Raw genomic sequence first — 22,585 nt, 5'->3', positions numbered from 1 at the left:
ATGAGAGATTCATCACATAGGTTAAAATCCAAGGAAAGTGGGGAAAGAAAGAATGAATGAATGAATGAATGAGAGATTGAAATATGAGGTGGCGAACCGAGATTAATTAAATTTTTTAATTAGAAACTAAATTCCACATCATTACAATTTTTAATTAAATAAAATTATATGTCAACAGTAGCAACTTGGAGGTAACTTACAAAAAAAAAGTTAATTGACAAATTTTGTGAAGTAAGTGTGTCCAATTAGATTATGTTTAAGTTGATGCGGAGAATTGAGCACTTGGAACTTGGAAGTAGTAGATGGACCTGTTTGACACTTATGTCTACTTTTGATGATAAATATAATATTTTTAAATTAAAATGTAAAAGTATTACATTTTTCTTCCAAAAATATTACATTTTTTTTTCATATAAGTAATAAACATTTTATTCCTCATTTAGTATTAAATTTTTCAATATAAATATTACATTTCATCTTAATCCGACTTGTCTCACGGACAAAGATCTGTGAGACGATCTCATACAAATTTTTGCCTAAATAATAATCGTGAGTTTTACTCATCACTTAAGAAAACAGTGACATTAAATGGCTTTTTTTTTTTTGGTTTAATCAACACACAAAAGAAATTAGAAAGCTTTAAGGTGGGCCCAATAGGCCAATGGGAAATGGGTCAGATAACAAGCCCAAAATCACAAATCTTTGTTTGGATCAAATCAATCAGAGCCCAGGAAAGCAGCCCAGTTATTTTTTTTTTAAAAAAAAATCTTTTATTTTTCTTACCTTAAATTAGTGTGGTCCAGGTCCAGTTTTTCACAAAAACAGCAAACCATTAATAAACAAAAAATTTAATGAATTGCAGATTTTGGTTGCCTGTTTTCCTCTTATATATACTAGCAGTCTAGGACCACTGACTGATCTTAAATGGCCAATAAGCAATTATTTCTACCCAAAAAAAAAAAAAAAAAAAGATGGAATTTCTTCTTATCAGCACCACCATGGATGATAACCAATTAACCACAAACAGTTCACTTTAAGCCATTGAATTTTGCAGTGAAAGAAGAAACTTAAGAGCAGCATGAAGAAGACTTCATCTGTAAATATATAACTAACATTATAAATGAATTAAAATTGAACTCATTCAATTTAATAGTTTACATGGTGGGGTATAGATGTGTAGTAACCTCCGACCTATTGTCATCCCAATTTTCAAACAAAGTAAAATTTGTGGGTCGGGTAATGTATCTAAGAAACCTCCGACCCATTGCCATCCCGATTTTCAAACAAAGTAAAACTTATAAACCCGTAATGGCAAGCAAATTGAATTTCACACAAAAAAGGGTACATGATAGAAGTACAAAATTCACCTTGATGATCTATCTTGGACCTCCCTCTTGAGCAATTCCAGAAAGAAGTCTCCCCAGGTATCAATTGGCCCTGGCAAACACCAGTGCACACAGTCATTGTAATTCGTGACATTCGGGTTCTGCCAGTGCCCATACTTATTAGGATGTCCATCCGGTCTCAACAACATTGCCTGTGTTACATCGAACAGTCTTAGCCTCGTCCCCTTTTGCCTTGCTTCTTCTTCGGCAATCCTGAATTCTTCTCTCTGAATATCGTATGAATCAAACTTGAACTCGCTCAGAGCCGAGTCGTTCCTCCTGAATGGCACTGTTCTCACGCACTCTCCACCTTGGTCCCAAGGCCCGTGCTCGAAGTGTTGAGGGGCGAAGGATCTCAAAAACGTGACGCCCTTGAAATTTTCCAGGCTGTTAATTGCTCGAAAGGCTGTCCTTAAAGCCCTCTGGTAGCTGAAAGCACTCGACAGTTGGGTAATGTTGGGATCTGAGCAGTAAAGGCATCCCACGAGTTTTCCCTCTAGGTAAAAACTGGTGGGTCTGAAGAACCAGTGGCCAGCATTGATTATTACATAGTCGAAATCCTTGATTTTGGTAGTCCAAGATTCATCGAACTCATCCAGATACAGGTTGAAGGGGTTTGTGTTGATTTCAGAAAACGTCTCCCCCGTCTTGACCAAATAGGGCGACCAAAACATCGTAATGTTGAAGTCATAATCTCGGTACACAAAACTCTTCCGATTGTCATCCTTTGTTTCTGAAACATCCAAAGGATATGTTACCTGGAAAAGGAAACATTACTAAAAATATAAAAGTTGAACCGTACCCTTCAACAGTAACAGAATAAGGTTTCAATCCCAATCCTTTTCAGCCTCTTTTAATTACATTACAGGTCTACAGCCTACAGGACATTATAATTTCTGTGGTCCCGAGCCATTTGAACTCTGATTGATTATCTCTTACAGATCTATATTAATGACGGAAGACAAATGGATCTGAACATATAACTGTGAATTAAAGTCCCGGGACAGGGAGATCGCAAGGCCTACCCTATGTCCAACTCATCTTAGCGAAAGCGAAAAATCATAAAACTATAATGAATTATGAACTTCATATCAAACTTCAGTCGGTGTCTCGTTTTAAAAGGTTTGCTTCAATGATTATTTATATGGAGTCCGATTTATATATATATATATATATATATATATATATATATATATATATATATATATATATATATATATATATAGTATATAGTATATACACACACATTCATCTCACTGCCCAATTGCTTAAAAATTAAACATGAAAAAAGACAAAAGACAAAAGGGCATCCTCTACATCTTTACTATGTATGTCATCATAAATCCCTTGCTAATGAAAGAAGGATTATAAAGACAACATTGTAAAACACGGCTAAGAAAAGTAAGTTTTATGGCACAAAATTCATCTAACGTTTTCCATTTTTATCTCGGATCCAAATCAAAAGCCCCTCCTGTATGGTGCTCCATTATTCTACTTCAAATCTTGAAAAATACATAAGGAATTATTAGTACCAACCTTGGGGGACCCATGACAATCTGTTTCTATATGGATTCAGATCTACCCATTTCACAGCCATATGCTGTCCCTTTCTCTAGGCCAAGCAATGAATGAACACGGGACAAAATCAACCAGATTCGTGACACATAATAACACTACTAAAACCACATTTTTTCTTAATTCCCAAATAGCTGGCGGCAACATTAAATAAATCCATAAACCAAAACATTTATGTCACTGATTTACCTCTAAAAGACAAATGCAGGGGATAAACAAATATAATATACTAAACACGTTGAAATTAACATTCCATTGTTTCATATAATTGGCAAATCTTAACATGGACCACCACATTCTGCAATAGGGCTCAGTTTTTCCATATCTTCACAAAAGCATAATCTTTTTGCATGACATATTAAGCCAAATCACAACACCATAGTTTGATTTAGATAATCTAGTATTTACATATTTGACAAACAAACACAATTGTATGGTTTACTTAACTTCAAATCAATTATGGATAAATGAAGAATCAACCAAAAGCATTATTCATAACTACAAGCTTTACCATGCATAATTGCAAGCTTTACCAAATAAAATATATAGTACCCATGATAATGTCGGTGCTTTTATTATATTAGTATTAGTATTTGCTTTCTTAAAGGTTGTTCTTTTGGGGTCACTCAAAAAAGTTCTTTTGTTATTTTTAAAATTAATTTCTAGCAGAAATGGATGCATTAGTTGATTGAGGTAATGAATTCCAGCAAAGGTTCAGAGTCTAAGACGATGAAGACATGATTTTTGAGGAGGTAAACATTGAAGCAGACAAAGGGGCGAAATTCACGGGATTAAGGAAAAAACTCAAAAAGGTTGTCGTACCCTTGACAAGAGGCAAACCAGCGACTGCATATGATTTCTGGCAATGGAGTCCCCGACAAAGGCCAAAGCTTTGCCCCGAACGAGTTCCAGGAAGTCGAACGGGTCAAAAACGGGCAGCTCGCACCCATCGGGCCTCCACCGCCACTTCAAGTACCCATTATCGGGCCGCCCGAACTTCATGCAATTCTGATGCTCTTGAATCCCCCAACACGTGTCGTTGGTGTAATAAGGCGCCTCCGGGTTGGGAACCCATTCTCCGGCGAAGATATCGCAGCGGCTGACGCTCTCCGCCGTCCTGATACGCCGGGGTTCCGCCTTCGGCGGGCTCCTGCTCAGATCTGCCCCGATTTCCTCGCTGGTCCGCTGGTTTGGCGGGTAAAGATCGACTTCGACATTTGGGGTTCTGTTGAAGGTGTAGTAAAGCGGGAAGACGGTGAGAAAGATGATGGTGAGGGCGAGTGGGAGGATAATCTTGGGAGTCTTGTGAATTGTGGGTTTCTTTGCAGAGGGGAAATCCATATCCATGGAGAAGAAGATGAGGGAATAGTCTACAGTAGGATAGTGTGACAAGGGAAAGTAAGGAAAATCAGCGCAGTAAATTGCTCCGTTACAACAGCAGGGACAATAGAGGGAGAGTATATAGGAGCATTGATTGATATTGGAGGCATTCTTTAATGGTATTTATATTTGTTTTCGTTGAAAGTGCATGGGCAAAATATTATGTGGACCCGTGTTTAAAATATAAAATTTAAAATATAAATGGTAAACATTTAATATGTAAATTGTGAATAATAAATATATAAATTGTGTATGCAAATTTGGAAGAGTTAATTTTATTTTTGGTTCTAAATTTTTATGTGATAGTTTATTTTAGTCTTTTTTATCAAAACATTTATTTTTGGTTCTAGTATTATTGTGACATGATCAATTTTGGTTATCTATCAAAAAATCATTGAAATTTCATTAAATACAAATATACAATGACATTTCGCTTTTCAATTATTAATATTTTCAAAAAAAAAATAAACATATAAAATATAACGGGTCAACGCACTTTGTATTAAAAAGATCAAAATACTCTTCTGTTTAACGAAATTTCAACAATTTTGTTGATAGAGGACCAAAATTGATCATGTCTCAATAATACTAATATCAAAATGAGATGTTCTGATAAAAATGACTAAAAGTAGACTACTACCTATAAATATAAGATTAAAAATGAAATTAACTCAACTTTTAAACATTCAATATATAATTGTGTAAGGTGAACCCTAATCTATGGCGTAATACCTGAAATTATAAGTAATAGTATTATATGTAAATCCCACACCAATATCCAATCGAATCTCCCATTAATTAAATGCCCCACAACCCCTTTTTCTCTTACTCTTTACAAACTACAACAATATATTATTAATAAAAATATAAAACTCCCTTGAATAATGTGCTATATGAAGAAAAAAATGTAAAATTAAAAACCTCATAACCTATTAAACTTACTCATAGGTTTACAATATAATCATATTATTCTACTAAACTACAACCTAGTTTTTCAATATTTTTTTAGCAAACAATTTCAACGAACATGTCACTCTTGTCTTATGTAATTTATTATATATTAGTTGGCAATTAGTTTTGGACTATTACTTCACATCAAAATTCAAATGCGACTAAAGTTTTGGCTCTAATTTTGAAGAGCAAATTCCCTTTATTTATGTGTGTTGGTTTTATGACCAAAACAGTCAACAACATGTCAATATAATGCAACTAGTAAAAAATAAAATGTATGGCTTAAGAAAATTTAGAAAAATAAGATATTGTTATTACATCTAGTAAAAAATTGAAAAACAAAATTGTGACCCATCACAAGAATTTTTCAAAATATTTATATCGTTCAAACTATCAATTAAAACTCCCACTAAATAAGAAAAATAAATCTCTCAAATTAAGAGCATTAATTACAAGTTAATATTTTAAAATATTAAAAAATTGGTCTTCAAATAATTAAGCAAACTATTTCTTAAAATTTGACCAATCTTCTGATTATCAAGTTTTAGACTATATAGAACATGAATCAACTATTTAGAATAAATATAATCATTTGAACTGAGGCGAATACCAGTCCATATGCATCTAACTCATCAACGTGCGTTAGCCAATTAAGCTTTAAGAATTAAGATCATTGACTATTAAGTCATGAATATTTAGTCTTGAAAACATATACGACATCTATAGGTAATTTTTCTTTTTCTGTATATTAATTAGATGTCATATCGTGACCAAAATTGAAATAGATTATACGATAAAGATATCATATGTGTTAATACCATCTTGACCATTTAAACATCCATTAATTTCGGAGGACGACTTACCTCATCCCTTAAGAGATGCTGGAGTTCGAACCCGTATATATGCCTCAATCGATGGTTGGCTCTAGGATTCTTGGCAAGCTTTGTTTTCAGCGATACTACCCGACCACGCGACGCAGCGGCACAACTGGTAGACAATTGAATCCACGCATCGTGGGCAGAGGCAGCGGAAGAAATCACTATTGCAAGATATCAGATAAGCTACCAAGGATGGCACTGAGAATTATTTGGTCTTGCTGGAACTAGGTTGTGTAGGCAGGATTTAGTGCAGTGCAATCCTCATTAGAAAATTTACTTGCTGTTTGAGTGGTTCCTGTAATATAGCCTAGGAGGTCCAGGCCGGCCTATAAGAGTACAATGGATTTCTTCCAGAAGGGGAAATTTGAGGATGTCAATTTGATTGGTAAGTGAGTTGGGGCATGAATATAGACAATGGCCGGGGGGTTACTGGCTGCCATGATCGGGAAGATGGAAAGATAGGGTGGGAGGGAAAGAGACAAGGAAAAAAAAATATTTTCTCGTTAGAGGTATGGCTCTGATACCATGTGAGAGTCTAAAGCTCAGTAGTTTATTCAATGATCCAGCAAGACTTTAATGGCGTGTTTGGTTCATAGAATAGGTCGGGAATGGAATACCGTCCCGAGAATAGACCTATTCCATTGTTTGTTTTATCATTTTATTCAAGGTAATAGCGTTTCCGGGAATGAGATATTCCCTTCGCAGGGGGGAATAGCCATTCCTAGGGGACCCCTTGGTATTAGCTATTCCCAAGTATTTGGGAATAGCTTTAGTACTATAATACCGAAAATACCCTACCACCGCCACCATTGCCGTCGTCTCCACCACTACCCCACCACCACCACCATCGTCACTGCCACCACAACCACCGCCAGCACTACTACCACCGCCGCCACCACTACTTCCACTGCCACCACAACCACCGCCGCCGCCACCGTCGCCACCGCCACCACCACCACCAACACCAACACCACTACATATTTTTATAAGGGTATTTATGTCTTTTGAAACATATTTCATTCAATTCCTTAAACCAACCAAGCACTGTAATATAATTCCTAAAGTCTATTCCTTCCGCGAACCAAACAATCGAATAGAATTCATATTGTATTCCTTGCCTATTTCATTCCTTATGGAATAACATTCCTATTACCTCAAAATTCATTTTGTGAACCAAACATGATGTAAATAGATTACAGGATCATAAAAGGTGAAACAGTTATGCATGTTCCCTAAGACTAGGCAATTAATTAGACTAATAACCAGGTAAAACAAAGACTATTTAGACTAATCTATAACCTACTTTGGCTTAGTTCAAATTTCTTTAGACAACTTTGTTTCCAACTGATTGTGTTGATCTACAGTCCGCTACTTTGATCCTAAAACCAACACTATTAACATCAACTTAATTACAAGAACATAATGAGTTTACAAAAACAAAATGAAAAAAAAAAAAAAATCAAATTTCAGACTTTCTATCTCTTCCTTCCCTCTTCATCAACTCCACCAAGAAATCATTCCAGGAATCAATGGGTCCCGGCAAGCACCAGTGCACGCAGTCATTCGGCGCCGTCGCGTTCGGATTCGGCCACCGCCCGAACTTACTAGGATGCCCGTCGGCCCTCAGCAACATCGGCAGCGTGGCGTCGAACAACCTAAGCTTCATCCCCTTTCTTCTCCCTTCTGTCTGCGCCGTCTTCAGTTCCTGCAACTGAATCTTGTAGAATTCCAGATTATAGTCGTCCAAATCCTTCTCGATTCTCTTCAACGGCTTCGTCCGCGCGCAGTCGCCGCCTTTGTCCCACGGCCCGTTCTCGAAGTGGGACGGCGCGAAAGATCTCAAGAACACCACGCCGTTGAAACTCTCCAGGCTGTTGATTGCCCGGAACGCCGTGTGGAACGCCCGCCGGTAGCTGAAATACGACGGCAGGTGCTTGATATCGGACTCCGGGCAGTACTGGCAGCCGACCACTTCGCCGTTTAAGTAGAAGTAAGTTGGCCGGAAAAACCAGTGGCCGGCGGAGATGATAACGTAGTCGAAACTCTCGATCTGGGTCGTCCAAGATTCGTCAAACTCGTCGAGAAACAGTTTGAAGGGACGTTTATCGTCGTTGGGGTCCATCTTTTCCGTCCTCACCAAATAGGGAGACCAGAATTTGGAAATATTGAAGTCGTAATCTCTGTATTCCCAACGTTTGAAGTTTTGGTCCGGTGAATTAGATGCGTCCACAGGTTGCGCTACCTGGGAAAAAGAAGAACTCATGATCAGATCAGAAAATCGCATGTTTCAAATGGATTGGAGATTCATAAATTATTAATGGAGATTTCGCTACTGGAAATTATGAAATTTCGAACCACCGATTTTAAATCAAGTCGAAAGCCTTGTTCTCACCACTTTTGATATCCGGAAAAATATCTTTGTTGCTATTTCCGACCATTTTTTAGTATCAATTTGATTTAAGATCTGGTCAGAAATTCCATAATTTTCATGTTCTGAGTTGTAAGCTTACCCTGGAGAGGACGCAAAGTAACGACTGCATATGATTTCTGGCGACGGAATCTCCGACGAAGGCCAGAGATTTTCCTCTAACCATTTCAAGAAATTGTTCCGGGTCAAAAATGGGAAGCTCACAACCCTCCGGCTTCCACCGCCATTTCAAGAACTCGGTGTCCGGCCGACCAAATTTCATACAATTCTGATGCTCCTGAATTGCCCAGTTGCACGTCATGTTCGTGTAATATGGCCCCTCCGGATTCTGAACCCATTCGCCGGAGAAAAGATTGCATCCCTCGTTATTATACGCTACTTCCGACGCCAAAACCTTAACATCATCATCATCACCACCCCCGTCGCTCCTCGCCGCCGGTACCTTCCCTTCCTTCTTCGGCGCTTCCGTTTTCGAAACAATTCTCGGAGCAGTCACCGCCGAGTCACGACGTTTCCGCCGCCTGGACCGTCTCCTCCGCCTACTCGACTTCTTCCTCGGCGCAACCTTCACCTTCTCCTCCGCGGCTAACAAATTAACTTCCCCGGAATTCGACGTCGCCGGATTTTCAAGATTACTCTTGGGGGGCACCTGAACCTTCGCCTCCTCCACCGCCGCGGTTACCAAGTTAATGTCGACGATAGTCGACGATATATTCTCACGGCGATCCTCATGATCACTATTAACATCAAAAACACTATCCTCCGCTGCCTCCCCTGCCTCCGCCGCCTCCGGCGGCGCTTGACTCTCCCCGCCACTGGATCTGCATGGCTGCGTGACCACGCCCTCAACCGGGCACGGCTGCTCTTCCGCCGGCGGCAGAATCGGATCGTCACCGTCATCGGAAGAAAGACGGGAGAGAATGGTCTGGGAGTAGCGAATGGAGGGATAAGAGATGGAAACAAAGGTGAATAAAACTAAGACGGCGACGAAGGGGATAACCTTGGGGCCGACTCTTCGCCGCGTCTGGGGTTTTCCTCCTGCGACATGATCGTTGCCTTGGGACTTCATTGTGCGTGGTTGAAGAAATTAAGGAAAGGAGGAGAGTTGACAAGGAAAATCAAAGAATGTTTGTGAATTCATAGTATGCATGCATGTTTTGCGCTGACTTCACAAACAAAGCGATGGTTTAACTTGTTGGGTATAGTACCACCCACCTAAAATGGAAACAAATGGACGCACTACAATTTTCGAGCGAGGAAAAATATTTAAAAGGTGAGATGATGCTTTAAATGGTAACTTGTTTATCAATGAATTTGTGGTTTAAGTGACAAGAAGTCGCTCTCACATATAAGAAGTTATGGCAAATTATGCTGTGTAATCGTATCTACCTCGATTCCAAAACTGTTATAATTGTAAATATAGAGTTCAAAAATTATGAACATATAATTCTGTAATTGTGAATATAGAGTTTAATAATTGTGAATATGAAGTTCAAAAATTACGAACATAAAATTCTATAATTATGGACATAGAGTTTTATAATTATAAATATAGAATTCAATAATTAAAAGGTTATGAATTCGTGCTTAGGTGAAACGGTACTAACTCTTTATACGTAACTCGTTTCTCAATTATTAGGGACTCCATATATATATATATATATATATATATATATATATATATATATATATATATATATATATATATATATATATATATATTTCTCAAAATTATCATTCCGGTGGAAGTCCCTTATTGACAAAATCAAAAAATATTTTTTTAATCCTAATTTTTCCTCAGATGTGTTATATATTCATTATGTATGTATATGAATTGGTTGACCACATTTATTTGTAATCAAATATTGTGAAATTCAATCAAATAGTTTTTTTTTTTTTTTGGTGGAAAAATTCAATCAAATAGTATTATAGTAAAAGATTGGTTAACATAATTGGTCGGAAAAAAACGTATTACTTAAGAAAATTAAAAAAAAAAAAAGTGGTAATCAAATATTGTGAAATTCAATCAAATAGTATTGTAGTCGAAGGTTGGTTAACACAATTGGTCAAAAAAAAAACATATTACTTAAGGAAATTTAAAATAAATAAATAAATAAAACGTATTATAGGCCCAAGCTCATTATGAGTTCTACTTCATTTCGTTGACAATTAAAACATTACATTTGTCATATATATCAATATTTAACAGATTTTGTAGATCAATATCTTTCGTAAATATTTAATAGATTTTGTAGACCAATACATTCGTATTAGTCTACAAAATCTGTTAAGTATTAATATGACAAATATAATCTTTTAATTACCAACGAGAAGTGTAAAACATAATGATAATAATTGAAAGACTAAATGTGAAGGAACCAATAATAATAATAATAATAATTTGAGTTTGTTTTGCTATAATTTAACATATAAAAGTGTCATTTTTTTCCTTTAAAAAAAGTGTAATTTTTTTTCTAAAAATAAAAATGTAGACATTGGAAGTTTACAAAAGGGAATGCCATAGCCGACTGTTACAAAATTATTTTATAACATATTTGTTTCCGTTGGCGCAAATGGCACGTTGATATTTCAAAATGGACCGGTTCAGCGTTTAAAAAATGTAGCAAATTGGACATCTATTGATCTGGGCCAAATCAATTAAATTTATCTTCAATACAAGGGCAATGGAAGAGACCACCTGAAGGCATGCTTAAACTAAATGCATGTGGACGCAGCTATGGACAAACACTCAAGTGCTACAGAATTTGGATTCATCTTAAGGGGTTCAAGTGGCTGCTTTGTTGCTGCAATGGAGAAAAATTGGAAATGTCTATATCAATCAAGGATGGCAGAGGCAATTGGTATCAGGGAGGGTTGAATTGGATAAAATTTCTTGGAGTTAGTAATGTCCAAGTTGAGTCTGATGTGCTTACGATCATTGATAGTGTTGAAAATCATTCAGACTGGATTGCATTTGACCTTATTATTGAGGACCTATTAGCTTCTTGTTTGCTAGGCGTTATGCGAATAGAGCAGCCCATAAACTTGCTAGAAAGTTGTATTCATAGCTGAACATAAGGAATAACTTGCTAGAAAGTTGTATTCATAGCTGAACATAAGGAATGGAGTTAGAATCCTCCGAGTTCAATTCCCTCTATGATGTACTTTGTAGTGATTTGAATTAATGATGATTTTTCTTGTTTTTTAAAAAATAATAAATAAATTAAATACAATGGCAAAAGACACCAACTATAAATACTATAGTCGAGCCATACGGCCCACACCAATTCAACTAGCAATCAAAATGACCTTCATCATATTTACAGAAACTTCCAAGATACACAAAGTCCACATGCATCACCAACCAGTGAGCGCAAAATTTGGATGTACTTAAAATTTTCACCGTTAGACACGATGATTAATTCCCACATTAGATTATAAACATATTGTTTGAATGGAACAACGGGTCTGAAGATTCAAAATTACTCCATACTTAAAACTAAGGATCGAATTCTTGACCTGAAAATTTAAGCTGGCCTTGAGCGCAAAAAATTACCTTTCTATAAAAATGAGAGATTCAATACCTCCATTAAATAGCATAAGAAATATCAAAATACTAATTGATTATCATATTCAAGAACCATTCCAATGACAACTTCAGAGTTACTTTTTAAAAAACACAGCTTTAATTTTTATTTTTAAACAAATCAAAACCCATAAATTTTCCTCAGTTTAGCACAAAAGCTATTTTGCACCGTTATCATTATTATTATTTTTTAACTTCATTGAAATAGCTTAATTTTTAAATCTAAATTTTTATTTGATCTGACGCTTTAAGTCAACAAAGAAAAAAAAACGGCTATAGTATTTTGAAAATGCTAACAAATGCCCTTTTAAGACAATTGTTAATTGTTATGAACTATTAACTGTCGACTTATCTTCCAACGGCTGTTTTTAATAATAATAATGGAATTTTTAAAAATTCATATTAATACCAATCAATTCATATGCCCTTATGAGGTTAACTGAAATGGCAAATAATATTTTTCAAAACTCAAAAAATTTACCGTTCACATATGAAAAATAAATCATACTAAAAATATCATCTTGGATTAGGAAAATATTATTAAAAATTAAATTCAAATTTATACAAATACGATAATTATGTTTCACCCGTTTTGGACAATTCAGGTGATAATTTAGGAATTTTTATATGGAGAAATCCGCACCACACACGAGTCCACCAACGTGGGAGTCAAACGTGGGCATACCAATTACACACCCACCCCCCTATTTAAACTTTCAATATAAATCACCCTATAAAACATCACTCTCGCTTAGTAACTTGCAAACTTCTTCCTAACAAACCATCTCCCAGGTACTTTTATACACATATTTTCACATTCATATATAATAATAATAACACCGCTGTCTGTATAATTGATGTACGTTTGTTATTTCTGGGCGCAGGTTGCTTGTTTAGTAATATCAAGATCGAAAAAAATGGTGATGATGGGGCTGGAGAGGCTGGTGGTGAGCCTGAAGACGAAGCTGCGGCGGAGCATGATGAAGACCAAGAACAATTCTTCATCGTACGACAAGATCGAGAAGAGCGACAGCATGCGAGTTGAAATACGCAGCAAAAAAGCCCAGAAGCTCATCCAAGAAACTCTTAAAATTGCAGATTCGCCGCAAACCAGAAGCTTCCCTTTCTAGATTCACTACTGTACTGTACTACTCTTATCTTAAGTCTTAAAAACATACATATTAATGCTACCATGCTACTATATATATATATACATCTTTCAATCAAAACTTCTCTTCTTCATCCCCTCCCTCCCTCTCTTCCTCCATGCCTCTCTCTCTCAACATATAGATACACATGTGTGTGTGTATAAATGATCATAAACACCTGGTGTTTAGTTGGTCTGGTAGTTATCTCGGTAACCATAAGATTCCATGTTCCTTCTTATAGAAGTTCTTGTTTTTTTCACCTTGAATATAAGTTTTATAGCAATTGTGTGATTTCTTGTAAATAAAAGAAACGTCTGGTGCATGTTTAGTGGTCCAGGGAATTAATTGCTGGAGCTTCAAGAAAGAAACAATACAGGAAAATGAGGTTTGTGGCGATTAAGAAGATGACGAATCAGCTGCTGTATTATATTAATGCTCAGTTTAGCTTTTATTATTACCTCTTTCTTTAATCATAAACAGCTTATTGCGTTCATAGTCATTCTTTGTCTTTTCCTCTTCTTTCCAAGGCATTGTAAATCTTAAGAACAGGTAGGGTAAATAGACGTCATCACTTTTTTATGCACTCTAATCTGCATTATTGAGATGAAAAATATACCCACATGTTCAGCTCGGTTAGTCACAAGGTGAAGTTTGGAAACAATGGCCTAAGATCGAGCCAACGGTAATGTAGGCACAACCTCTCAAAGTGAGGGTGCACAGTGAGTAAAGGTTTGGACTTGTGTTCAGCTATTCATCCTAAATGCTTCGGGCCGGGACGTGAGGGACCCTTGGGTCAAAAGGTTGAACCCAACCCTAAGGGTACCCTACAGAGCATCTGGGATGATGTAGGTTGAACCCCAACCCTAAGGGTCACTGAACATGAATCATAGAGGTTAGACCTACACTGTCGCTGGTGAGACTTGATCCCTTATTTCTAATTTTCACCTCTATAACCAGTTGAACTGCTCATGCAGACAATATTCCTTAAAATCATGATTTTACATTTGAATATCGTATGTTATTTGTATTTTTTAAAAAAATATTTTTACTCAATTGGTGTATAGCAATCAATAACATGTAACGTGAATCTAACTTATCAGTTCTAGCTAATCATGTGACTAATATTTGTCTGAAAGGCAATTACTAATTGTGCCACTTAAGGACGCCGGAAACGACAAATGCTACAGATACCACGTAATTATCCAGGTATTTAGTACGAATACTATACTTAATAATCCAATAAGCAACCAGATCATAACAATTAAATTAGGAATAATGTTTTCTTACGTTTGAGTTTGATGTGAAATTGTGAATAGAGATATATGTTTGGATCTACGGCTATAAGGTCGAGAATTCGAGTCAAAAGAAGATGGAGTACGGCATGAAATGGTACAGAAAAGGAAAAATCCAGTAAGATGGTGATGTGGGCGGCTAAGCTTTTGAATAAACATTAGTACAAAAATAAAAAGTATTTGTACTACAATTTTTATATTATTGATCTTACAATATATATATATATCAAATTAATAATCATACAATTATTTGTTATTCATATGAGCCATACTAAGTTGATGTTGATATGTAATTGATTTTGCTAAGACACGTCTTTGTTTATCTGAATGTCTGGTCATGATTCTAAAGAATTTGTTGTATCATTCACTTCTTCCAAACAAGAAAGTCCAAATGCTCTGCGCCCACTGAGGGCCAAACAATAAATTATATGCAGACTTGGATCTTTAAACGTAGATGATGATGTAGGGCATTTTCCTTTATTATTATTATTATTATTATTATTATGAGATATTCGGTAAATAATTGTTAGTTGATAATTGTTAACTGATAGTTGTTAGTTGATAATTGTTAGCTGATTAGGTTAGTAGATTTTACTAGTTAATAACATTAGCAGATTGTAGAAAAGTATTTGGTAAATTAACTATTAGCTTATTACATGCAATGACTTTCTCAATAAGCTGATCAAAAAAACTACTTTGATGAGCAGTTTTTTGAATTTTAACATTTTAGAACAATAAATTGTTATAAAAAGTTAAAGATCAAACACTCATAATTGTTTAACCAAGTCAAACAATTAATAATTGTCAAATAAATCAAAATTGACTGATAAACTAATTATATACCAAACAAGAACTATATTTTTTTTATTTTTATCAACGGGAAGGGGACAATATACTGCATATATTTAGAAGTATACAAGTGGTTCTAGGAATCCTCAAGCGTCGCATTATTCCAGTAGAAGTAAAATTAGTTTTCCCTACCCCTTCATGTAATACTACTCTGTATGGCAATCGATTCCTTTCACATACAGAATAAATAAACAAGAATTTCCAAATGGTAAATAAATGGTTTATATATTACCAAATGCGACGGTAAGTTTCAAAACGTCTCTGGTAATCCTGGCAGTGGATGCACGTCCATGGATGCAGTGGAGGATCCAGGCAATATGCATGTATACAGCGAGTCTGGCAAACGTGACAGTTGATGAGAAGTTCCTCGGGTTCTCGGGAAGAACATTGACAGCAGACTGGAGGCATTGCTGGCTGCATAATACCAAAGGACAAAACAAAACTGATCAGTGAAGCTGCTATGACGAATAACAGTTTACTAGATCGACACATGTTCGTATGAAATGATGTTAACCGATGACCCCTTGTGTCTTCTAAAGGGGAAAATGCGTGCAAAAAGCACCTGTAACTGAGTGAGACATGACAACAAATTGAAGGGACAGAAATCACAGAATGACACTTACATTAGCTGGAAAATGCGATGTTTCTCCATCAGGGAGAAGATAAATGTCTGTTCCTGGACGGTCTTGTGGAATGGTTTGTGAATATATTTTCTGATCAGAGGGTTCAGCGTCAGCAACCTTGGTAATACTAGTAAAACCAACCTTGCACAGGGGGCATGTTGAAGTTTTTCCACGTGATACCTGTGACAACGATATTTACTATTAGCAGGAATCATTTGGAACAAAATCTAGCCAAGTATCAGGAGTTTGATTGTATAATAGAGAAGAGTAACAATGTGCATAGACAGGAAAACAAAAAACAAAAACTTTGAAAATGAAAACAAGGTGATTTCTACCATTTGATCTGCCCAGCTTTGGATGCATGAGAAACAAAAACGGTGGCCACAAGGCAGCAACCCCCGGGATGAGCTGAAATCTGTCCAGCATATGACACAGGAGAGTGCTGGTGATGTGGGCAGTTTCACACAATTTTCATCTTCTTTCTGATCTACATCAACAATCCGTCTCTGCTCCAGTGGAGATTTAAATGGGGAAGCCAATGCACCTTCATTCTCTAAAGTTTCCCCAATGGTCACATTTAGCACTTCTTCAGTATCACCTGGAACTTCAATCCCATTTGTGTGATCCTCAGGGCAGCTAATTCTAGTTGTTTGACTGTTATTTGATGTGTGATCATGCCTCCCAATATTTGCACTATTAGACTGCATGGCACTTTCATGTTCTGGCAGAGTCCGAATTTGCGGGCTCAGTTCTTCTGAATCTGAAATCTCCAATACATCACTAATATTCTTCTTCACCAGTCTACGACGTTTAAGAGAAGTTTCTGGCAAGCCCATGCTTCCCTTCTTTGGTTTAAGAAATACTGCAGGCTCAGGACTCAGTTCCTCTGTCTATATAACAAGGGATACAAGATGATAAGAATGCAAGTTTGTAACACATTGTTGACCCAATCACAATTTCAAAAATTAATCAAAGTAATACATATTGAAAGGAAGAGAACTTTGTTATAGGTTCAGTATACAATGTCATCAAATTCCATACCTCCATCCTCCATGAGCCTGACATAGAAGAATCATAATGATCAAATCTACTGCTTAAGTTACGGTCACACTTAAGACTTCTATTTTTCATTTTCTTCCTTGATTTAGGCTTGGCTATATCAGGATCAGGAAAATATTCCTACAACAAATTCAGCACAAGAATGAAAAAAAATTTTGAAGTTACTTTCATAATCGAATTACATTGAATATCTAAGAACCGAATTTTCATTTAGGTAATTGCCTCAAATAGCAGATATTAACATCCATTACATTCATGACAATATCAAAGAATACAAGTATAAGGTACTTGAAAGACCAATTTATTAAGACAAATAAGCCCCATAATGCACCATTCCTATTGGTAAGCCTTGCCCTCTATGAGGTTTAATTCTCATCCAAGGAGAAATAAGAAAATTCCAAATCTTTTCAATAAATAGAGCCAATTCATGCTACATTCAAGGTAAGCCTGCATACCATAACGTACTAATGCAACCCATAAAACATGCAGAAAACGCATCAAGTGTGAACTGCTCTCAATTAAGAGTTTGCTTCTCTGCTGATGAGTCAATAAACAGAAGACTAATAATCGAAGACCAGAAGATGTAAAAAAGCAGTTAAATAGTGTCTAGATAAGTGTGAAATAAGGAAATGCCTTAACTGGTTTTAACAGTTTGCTGGATAATACATATGCAAATGAAAATAGTATAGTGAAGCAAACTCGGAAATCAGCTTGCTTTTGAAAGTGGAGTTGGCCAGAAAAACATGAGCACTAAGCACTCACCTCAACCTCAGTGTCAATCTGTGGTTCTTTATGATTACACCCACTGGATTGATTACCTTCACCAACTTGTGTGATGTTCATCAGCAGTGGCCCTACTTCTTGCCCACTGGAAAAGAAAAAAAATTTGAAATCATAAGAATTACTTAAATTTGATTTTAAAAACATTTACTAACCAACATTTACCAATTTAAATACAGTTACAACCCAAAGCAGCGGCACATCACCGGGTAGTGCATCAGATAAGTTGCTAATAAAAACCCATTCCTTGTTATACATGCTAGACTATACAAATTAACAGGCAATGGTTCAGCTACACTAGATTATTAGAGAAGGCAGAGGAGGCAAAGTATTACTAGAAATATGCACACAAAGTTGAGTTTCTTGCATGTACTCAAAAGTTAATGAGATATAGATCTCATACACTTGTATGATTTGGATCATTATATACCAAATTGTCAAATAGTTTTACTGTGAGTTGGAGTAAGATATAGGAAATAGTTAAAATTGTGACTGACTGACTGAGCATATATACATTTTTAAAACAATAAATTTAATTTCTTTGCACCAAATTCCGATTGATTCAAGGAAAATCTCAAACCATTGGAGCAACACCATTCCTTTTCAAATAATCCAGTGGTAACTATGATACTTAAATTTGTCAAATAATATGAAATTTCAAACTAAATACCAGAATGCACATATTTCTTCCCAAATAGATTTTGCAGTGGAACAATGCAGAGAGCCTGTGAAGAAAATGTGGCATACCATTGTACTGTATAAGGATGCTCTGGAACACGTCTTCCTTTCTTAATACAGTCCTCAATCCACCTATGGTTAACAATGAATGTATTTCTTGACTTCTTAGCAAGTTCAAATTTCCTTCCTTCAAATCTCCAGCATACCTATCACATCAATTATAATTCATCATAATTATATTTTATTGCCATATAAAAGGACAGTTTGACCTCCATATTTGAAACCTCTCAAATGAAAATCATATACTTTCAAATTCTTTTCAGTTTGTTTCTACTGATAAACTGGTTGAGGATGCCAGAGAAGTAGCAACTGACAATCCGAAGTTCTGAACAAGTGTCCTTAGATCTCTATCTCGCCAGAAGCAAGTGCAAATATCTTAGTGAATGATATACTCATTAAAAAGTTTTTGTTCGCTGCAAATTGATAGAGATATTACAATACAAGCTCAAAATTTTCATATATCTAACACAAACCAGGTGTGTAATGGAAACACTCATTGCCCCGACATAGTTTCCACCGGCCTTGGCAATCAATTTGATGAGATTGAATCGCTCGGTGCCCTGGTATCCACTGACTGTAGCAACCACTTTCTCCATACCTTGAATAGGTTTTTGCAACACGGTAAAATCAAATTCCTCTCCTGATTAAGCTGAAACTGGCAAAATATCTTAATCAAACGAATTAAGTTCGACAAAGAAGAAGCACAGGTATGAAATGCAACCCTAGATCAAAATCGAATACACATACGAAATCTAATATACGTTTCGTGTTCATATTACTAGAGAGAGAGAGGTGGGAGGAAAAAGCTTACCCGCGACCCTGGCGGAAATCTGGATCGCCGTCTTTCAGAGCCTGTGTCCTTTCACTTTCCGGTGACCTTTGCCGGGAAACTGAAATTTTGAATATTGGATTCAAACACGAGCTATTTAACCTGTGTTGACTTTCTAAACGACCAAGCGATGGGCCGATATTAAGCCCAACTAAAAATGTGCCTATTTCGGGGCAAATTATGCTGTGCATCCGTATGCACCATGCATGGTGCATACGGATACAAAAACGACGTCGTTTTAATAAAACATGCGTCTCCCTTTAAAAAAAATCAGGTTCAATTCCCAGCAACAACATATGAACTAAAATTTCATAATCGATGAACTATAATTCCATAATCGATGAACTATAATTCCATAATCTAATCTATGAACTAAAAATTCCAGAATGAATGAACTAAAATTCCATAACCTATAAACTAAAATTTCAGAATCGATGAACTACAATTCCATAATCGATGAACTATAATTCCATAATCAATGAACTATAATTCCATAATCTATAAACTAAAATTCCAGAATGAATGAACAATATAATGTTGTTGCTGGGGATCGAACCTGAATTTTTTTTAAAGGGGAAACGCGCATTTTTTAATAAAACGACGTCGTTTTGGCATCCGTATGCACCATGCATGGTGCATACGGATGCACAGCATAACGATCCCTATTTCGGGCTTGTGCCCATGTTTTGGTCAACCCACACATTTTGGTTAATCCCGTCAGTATTATTATAATTTTTTATAAAATACATCTTATATATTTGAGAATTATATTCTATTATTATTATGGGATAAAGGGCAAGTAGACCATCCAACTATATACTAAAATATAATTAGACCTTCACACTAAAAATCAATCAATCAATTAAACCCTTACACTTGTTTAAAATGTGCAATTAACTAATTTAATTTATAATAGCATGTTAGCTTCAAGGCACATGCCACGTAACACGTTACATAGATTAAATTTTTAAAAAATTATTTTAAAAATAAATCAAAACAATTATATTATATTTTTTTTTTTAAAGATTGTTATGGCAACAGCTACCATGACTTCTTCGTCCCTGTCGAACTGGATGGAGCTATCCAGTTCGACCTGGATGAAGAAGCATGCGGGTTTCTCATTCTGATTTGGACAGAGAAATCTGCTTCTCCTTGAGATTGGACGGAGAAGCCGCCAATTTCTTAGTCCGAAACAAATGGATAAGTCGGTTGGCTTTTCCATCCGATTTGAATGGAGCAACCATGACTTTTTGTTCTAAACTTATAGAAAAGTGGGTAACTTTCTATTTTTTAATCATTTTTTGTTTATTTTTTTTTATTTTTGAATAGGATGTCATGTAGGATGCTATGCAATCAAAATTAACTGGTTACACGTTGGTAACATGTTAAATATGTTCATTGCATAATTTTTATCAATTTAAGAGTTTTTTTTAGACTAGTCTCCCAGTACATAGCAGATGACTAATTAAAAGTCGTAGTGGCCAAAGTATGAGTTAGTAAATTCAGCGATCTAGGAATAAAACTAACTAAACAACTATCAAACTGTGAAATAGAATGTCTGCAAGTATCAATGGCATAGTTGACGTACGATCAAGCTGGCTCCCCAGTCGAAGATAAACAGTGCTGAAGACTCGAGCAATCCGTAAGTAGTTCAATAGACCGCTCCCCGCGATCTCTTAGTCAGGACAGGACTTCCTTACATGCAAAGACTTTGGCCATAAGTAGGGAAAACAAGGAGGTAACATAGCATTGAAGGCCGCACACATAGCCTTCGTTTTCATCGAATAAAACCGCCCCCACCGTGGCGTTGTTGGACGTGGGCAGGTAACCGGCATCAAAGCGGCACGAGCGCAAACCGGCAGATGTTGTTGTGGCAGCAACGTGTGGCTCAGCTGTGTGGCTCGTGGAAGCAGCATCCGAGGGCGCGATAACAAGTACCGAAGGCGCAGCTTGAGGAGCGGCAAAAGCGGCATCAACAGGCGAGTTCCTCACGTGGACAACAGGCTGCGTACTAAGCCATGCATGCAAGGCGGCTGTAGCGGCCGCCGCGACCTTCCTCGGGGGCAGAAGACATGCATCTCATACCGCACTATTTCTTGCCTTCCAAATAGAATATATAATAACAGTTGTGAAAAATATCTCATTAGAGTCTAGAATACTCAAAACTTCATCAAACCAAGAATGAAAAATATTTGTCACAATGGTAGGGATTGGAAGGTAGGATTCTCCCCAAATGGCTCTTCCAAAATCACACAACACCAAAGAATGCATTGTATCTTCATGCATGATACCACACATGGCACAAATAGGATCAACATCTACCCTCGGCCACTTTGGTGACTAACAAATTTAATCATAATTAGATACCAAATAAAAATACTATAATAATAAAATAAATAAAAACATGAAATTTATACAGAATTACAGTTTAAATGAAAAACATCGTGTACGTAATCATCAGTCCATACGTAACTTCTTAATCATTGAGGAAGAATTCAGTAAGGATTAATACTTTATACTGTAATCCATATATATAATGAACCACTGCACTAAAATATGTGAATCAAACAAATTGAATTACTGTAATTCATATTTCAAATATGCAGCAATATTACGGAAGCGACAACATAAATAATTACAGAAGCATACGCAGATCATCATATATAACTGTCAAAAATCATGCACTGAGAGAAAAGGTCTCTTATTTACTTGATAAGATACACCATCTATAAGAGCGATAGTTTATATCTCAAAACGTACTGTAGCAACATATACACATACTTCAAAAACATACTGTAGCAACATATACATATACATGACACCAATCTTATGATTAGCATTTTGATACTGTAATACTGTAATACATACTGTAATACATATACATATACATTAGCATGATTACTTCGAAAACATACTGTAGCAATTCACATCATACCCATATAATATGGAGTTGCATCATTAAAACAATACGTGCATACGAAATATGAAAACTTGAGTAGCATCATCAATGAAAACACTAACCGCGCACGCATACATAAAGGTATGAAAAAACATATGTTCTACAACCAGGCTCATGATACCACA

The 22,585-nt window shown here is 36.1% G+C and overlaps 3 protein-coding genes and 1 long non-coding RNA gene across 6 annotated transcripts; 1 reads left to right on the top strand and 3 right to left on the bottom strand.

The window, feature by feature from the left end:
• Positions 1–1,276: 1,276 nt before the first annotated feature.
• Positions 1,277–4,436, bottom strand: LOC109180529 (protein trichome birefringence-like 19). Its single transcript, XM_019330159.1, has 2 exons — positions 3,783–4,436; positions 1,277–2,143 (listed from the first exon to the last, which is right to left on the bottom strand). The coding sequence occupies exons 1-2, from the start codon at positions 4,305–4,307 to the stop codon at positions 1,364–1,366; spliced, it is 1,305 nt and encodes a 434-aa protein (XP_019185704.1). The 5' UTR covers positions 4,308–4,436; the 3' UTR covers positions 1,277–1,363.
• Positions 4,437–7,558: 3,122 nt separating this feature from the next.
• LOC109180526 (protein trichome birefringence-like 19) lies at positions 7,559–9,666 on the bottom strand. Its single transcript, XM_019330153.1, has 2 exons — positions 8,680–9,666; positions 7,559–8,411 (listed from the first exon to the last, which is right to left on the bottom strand). Exons 1-2 carry the CDS (start codon positions 9,664–9,666, stop codon positions 7,629–7,631), a joined length of 1,770 nt encoding a protein of 589 aa, XP_019185698.1. The 3' UTR covers positions 7,559–7,628.
• Positions 9,667–12,939: 3,273 nt separating this feature from the next.
• LOC109180530 lies at positions 12,940–14,662 on the top strand. The gene is made up of 3 exons (XR_002054082.1): positions 12,940–12,975; positions 13,068–14,537; positions 14,648–14,662. It is a non-coding gene; the product is annotated as an uncharacterized LOC109180530 (long non-coding RNA).
• Positions 14,663–15,579: 917 nt separating this feature from the next.
• Positions 15,580–19,560, bottom strand: LOC109180527. Of its 3 annotated transcripts, none has more exons than XM_019330154.1 (8): positions 19,484–19,560; positions 19,146–19,283; positions 18,682–18,818; positions 17,917–18,022; positions 17,137–17,274; positions 16,431–16,985; positions 16,096–16,275; positions 15,580–15,886 (listed from the first exon to the last, which is right to left on the bottom strand). In XM_019330154.1, the coding sequence occupies exons 2-8, from the start codon at positions 19,266–19,268 to the stop codon at positions 15,701–15,703; spliced, it is 1,425 nt and encodes a 474-aa protein (XP_019185699.1). In that variant the 5' UTR covers positions 19,269–19,283; positions 19,484–19,560; the 3' UTR covers positions 15,580–15,700. The 3 variants fall into 3 exon arrangements, with proteins under 3 accessions (XP_019185699.1, XP_019185700.1, XP_019185701.1); XM_019330155.1 differs by having other exon boundaries at positions 19,146–19,327; positions 19,484–19,557; XM_019330156.1 differs by having other exon boundaries at positions 19,146–19,321; positions 19,484–19,551.
• Positions 19,561–22,585: the final 3,025 nt, after the last annotated feature.

This window comes from Ipomoea nil, unplaced genomic scaffold (assembly GCF_001879475.1).
Source record: "Ipomoea nil cultivar Tokyo-kokei standard unplaced genomic scaffold, Asagao_1.1 scaffold1026, whole genome shotgun sequence".
Classification (NCBI taxonomy): Eukaryota; Viridiplantae; Streptophyta; class Magnoliopsida; order Solanales; family Convolvulaceae; genus Ipomoea; species Ipomoea nil.
The sequence above is the reverse complement of the archived record's forward strand: the minus strand, read 5'-3'. Positions and strand labels throughout refer to the sequence as shown.

Bases quoted from the DNA above. Each gene is read 5' to 3' on its own strand.
- LOC109180529 (XM_019330159.1), bottom strand. From the start codon at position 4,307: ATGGATATGGATTTCCCCTCTGCAAAGAAACCCACAATTCACAAGACT. The intron at 2,144-3,782 runs GTACGACAACCT...TTCCTTTTCCAG, and splicing joins TGGTTTGCCTCTTGTCAAGG to GTAACATATCCTTTGGATGT.
- LOC109180526 (XM_019330153.1), bottom strand. From the start codon at position 9,666: ATGAAGTCCCAAGGCAACGATCATGTCGCAGGAGGAAAACCCCAGACG. The intron at 8,412-8,679 runs GTAAGCTTACAA...TCTTTTTCCCAG, and splicing joins TACTTTGCGTCCTCTCCAGG to GTAGCGCAACCTGTGGACGC.
- LOC109180527 (XM_019330154.1), bottom strand. From the start codon at position 19,268: ATGGAGAAAGTGGTTGCTACAGTCAGTGGATACCAGGGCACCGAGCGA. The intron at 18,023-18,681 runs GTATGCCACATT...TTTCTTTTCCAG, and splicing joins CATCCTTATACAGTACAATG to TGGGCAAGAAGTAGGGCCAC. The intron at 15,887-16,095 runs GTAAGTGTCATT...GGTATTATGCAG, and splicing joins CATCGCATTTTCCAGCTAAT to CCAGCAATGCCTCCAGTCTG.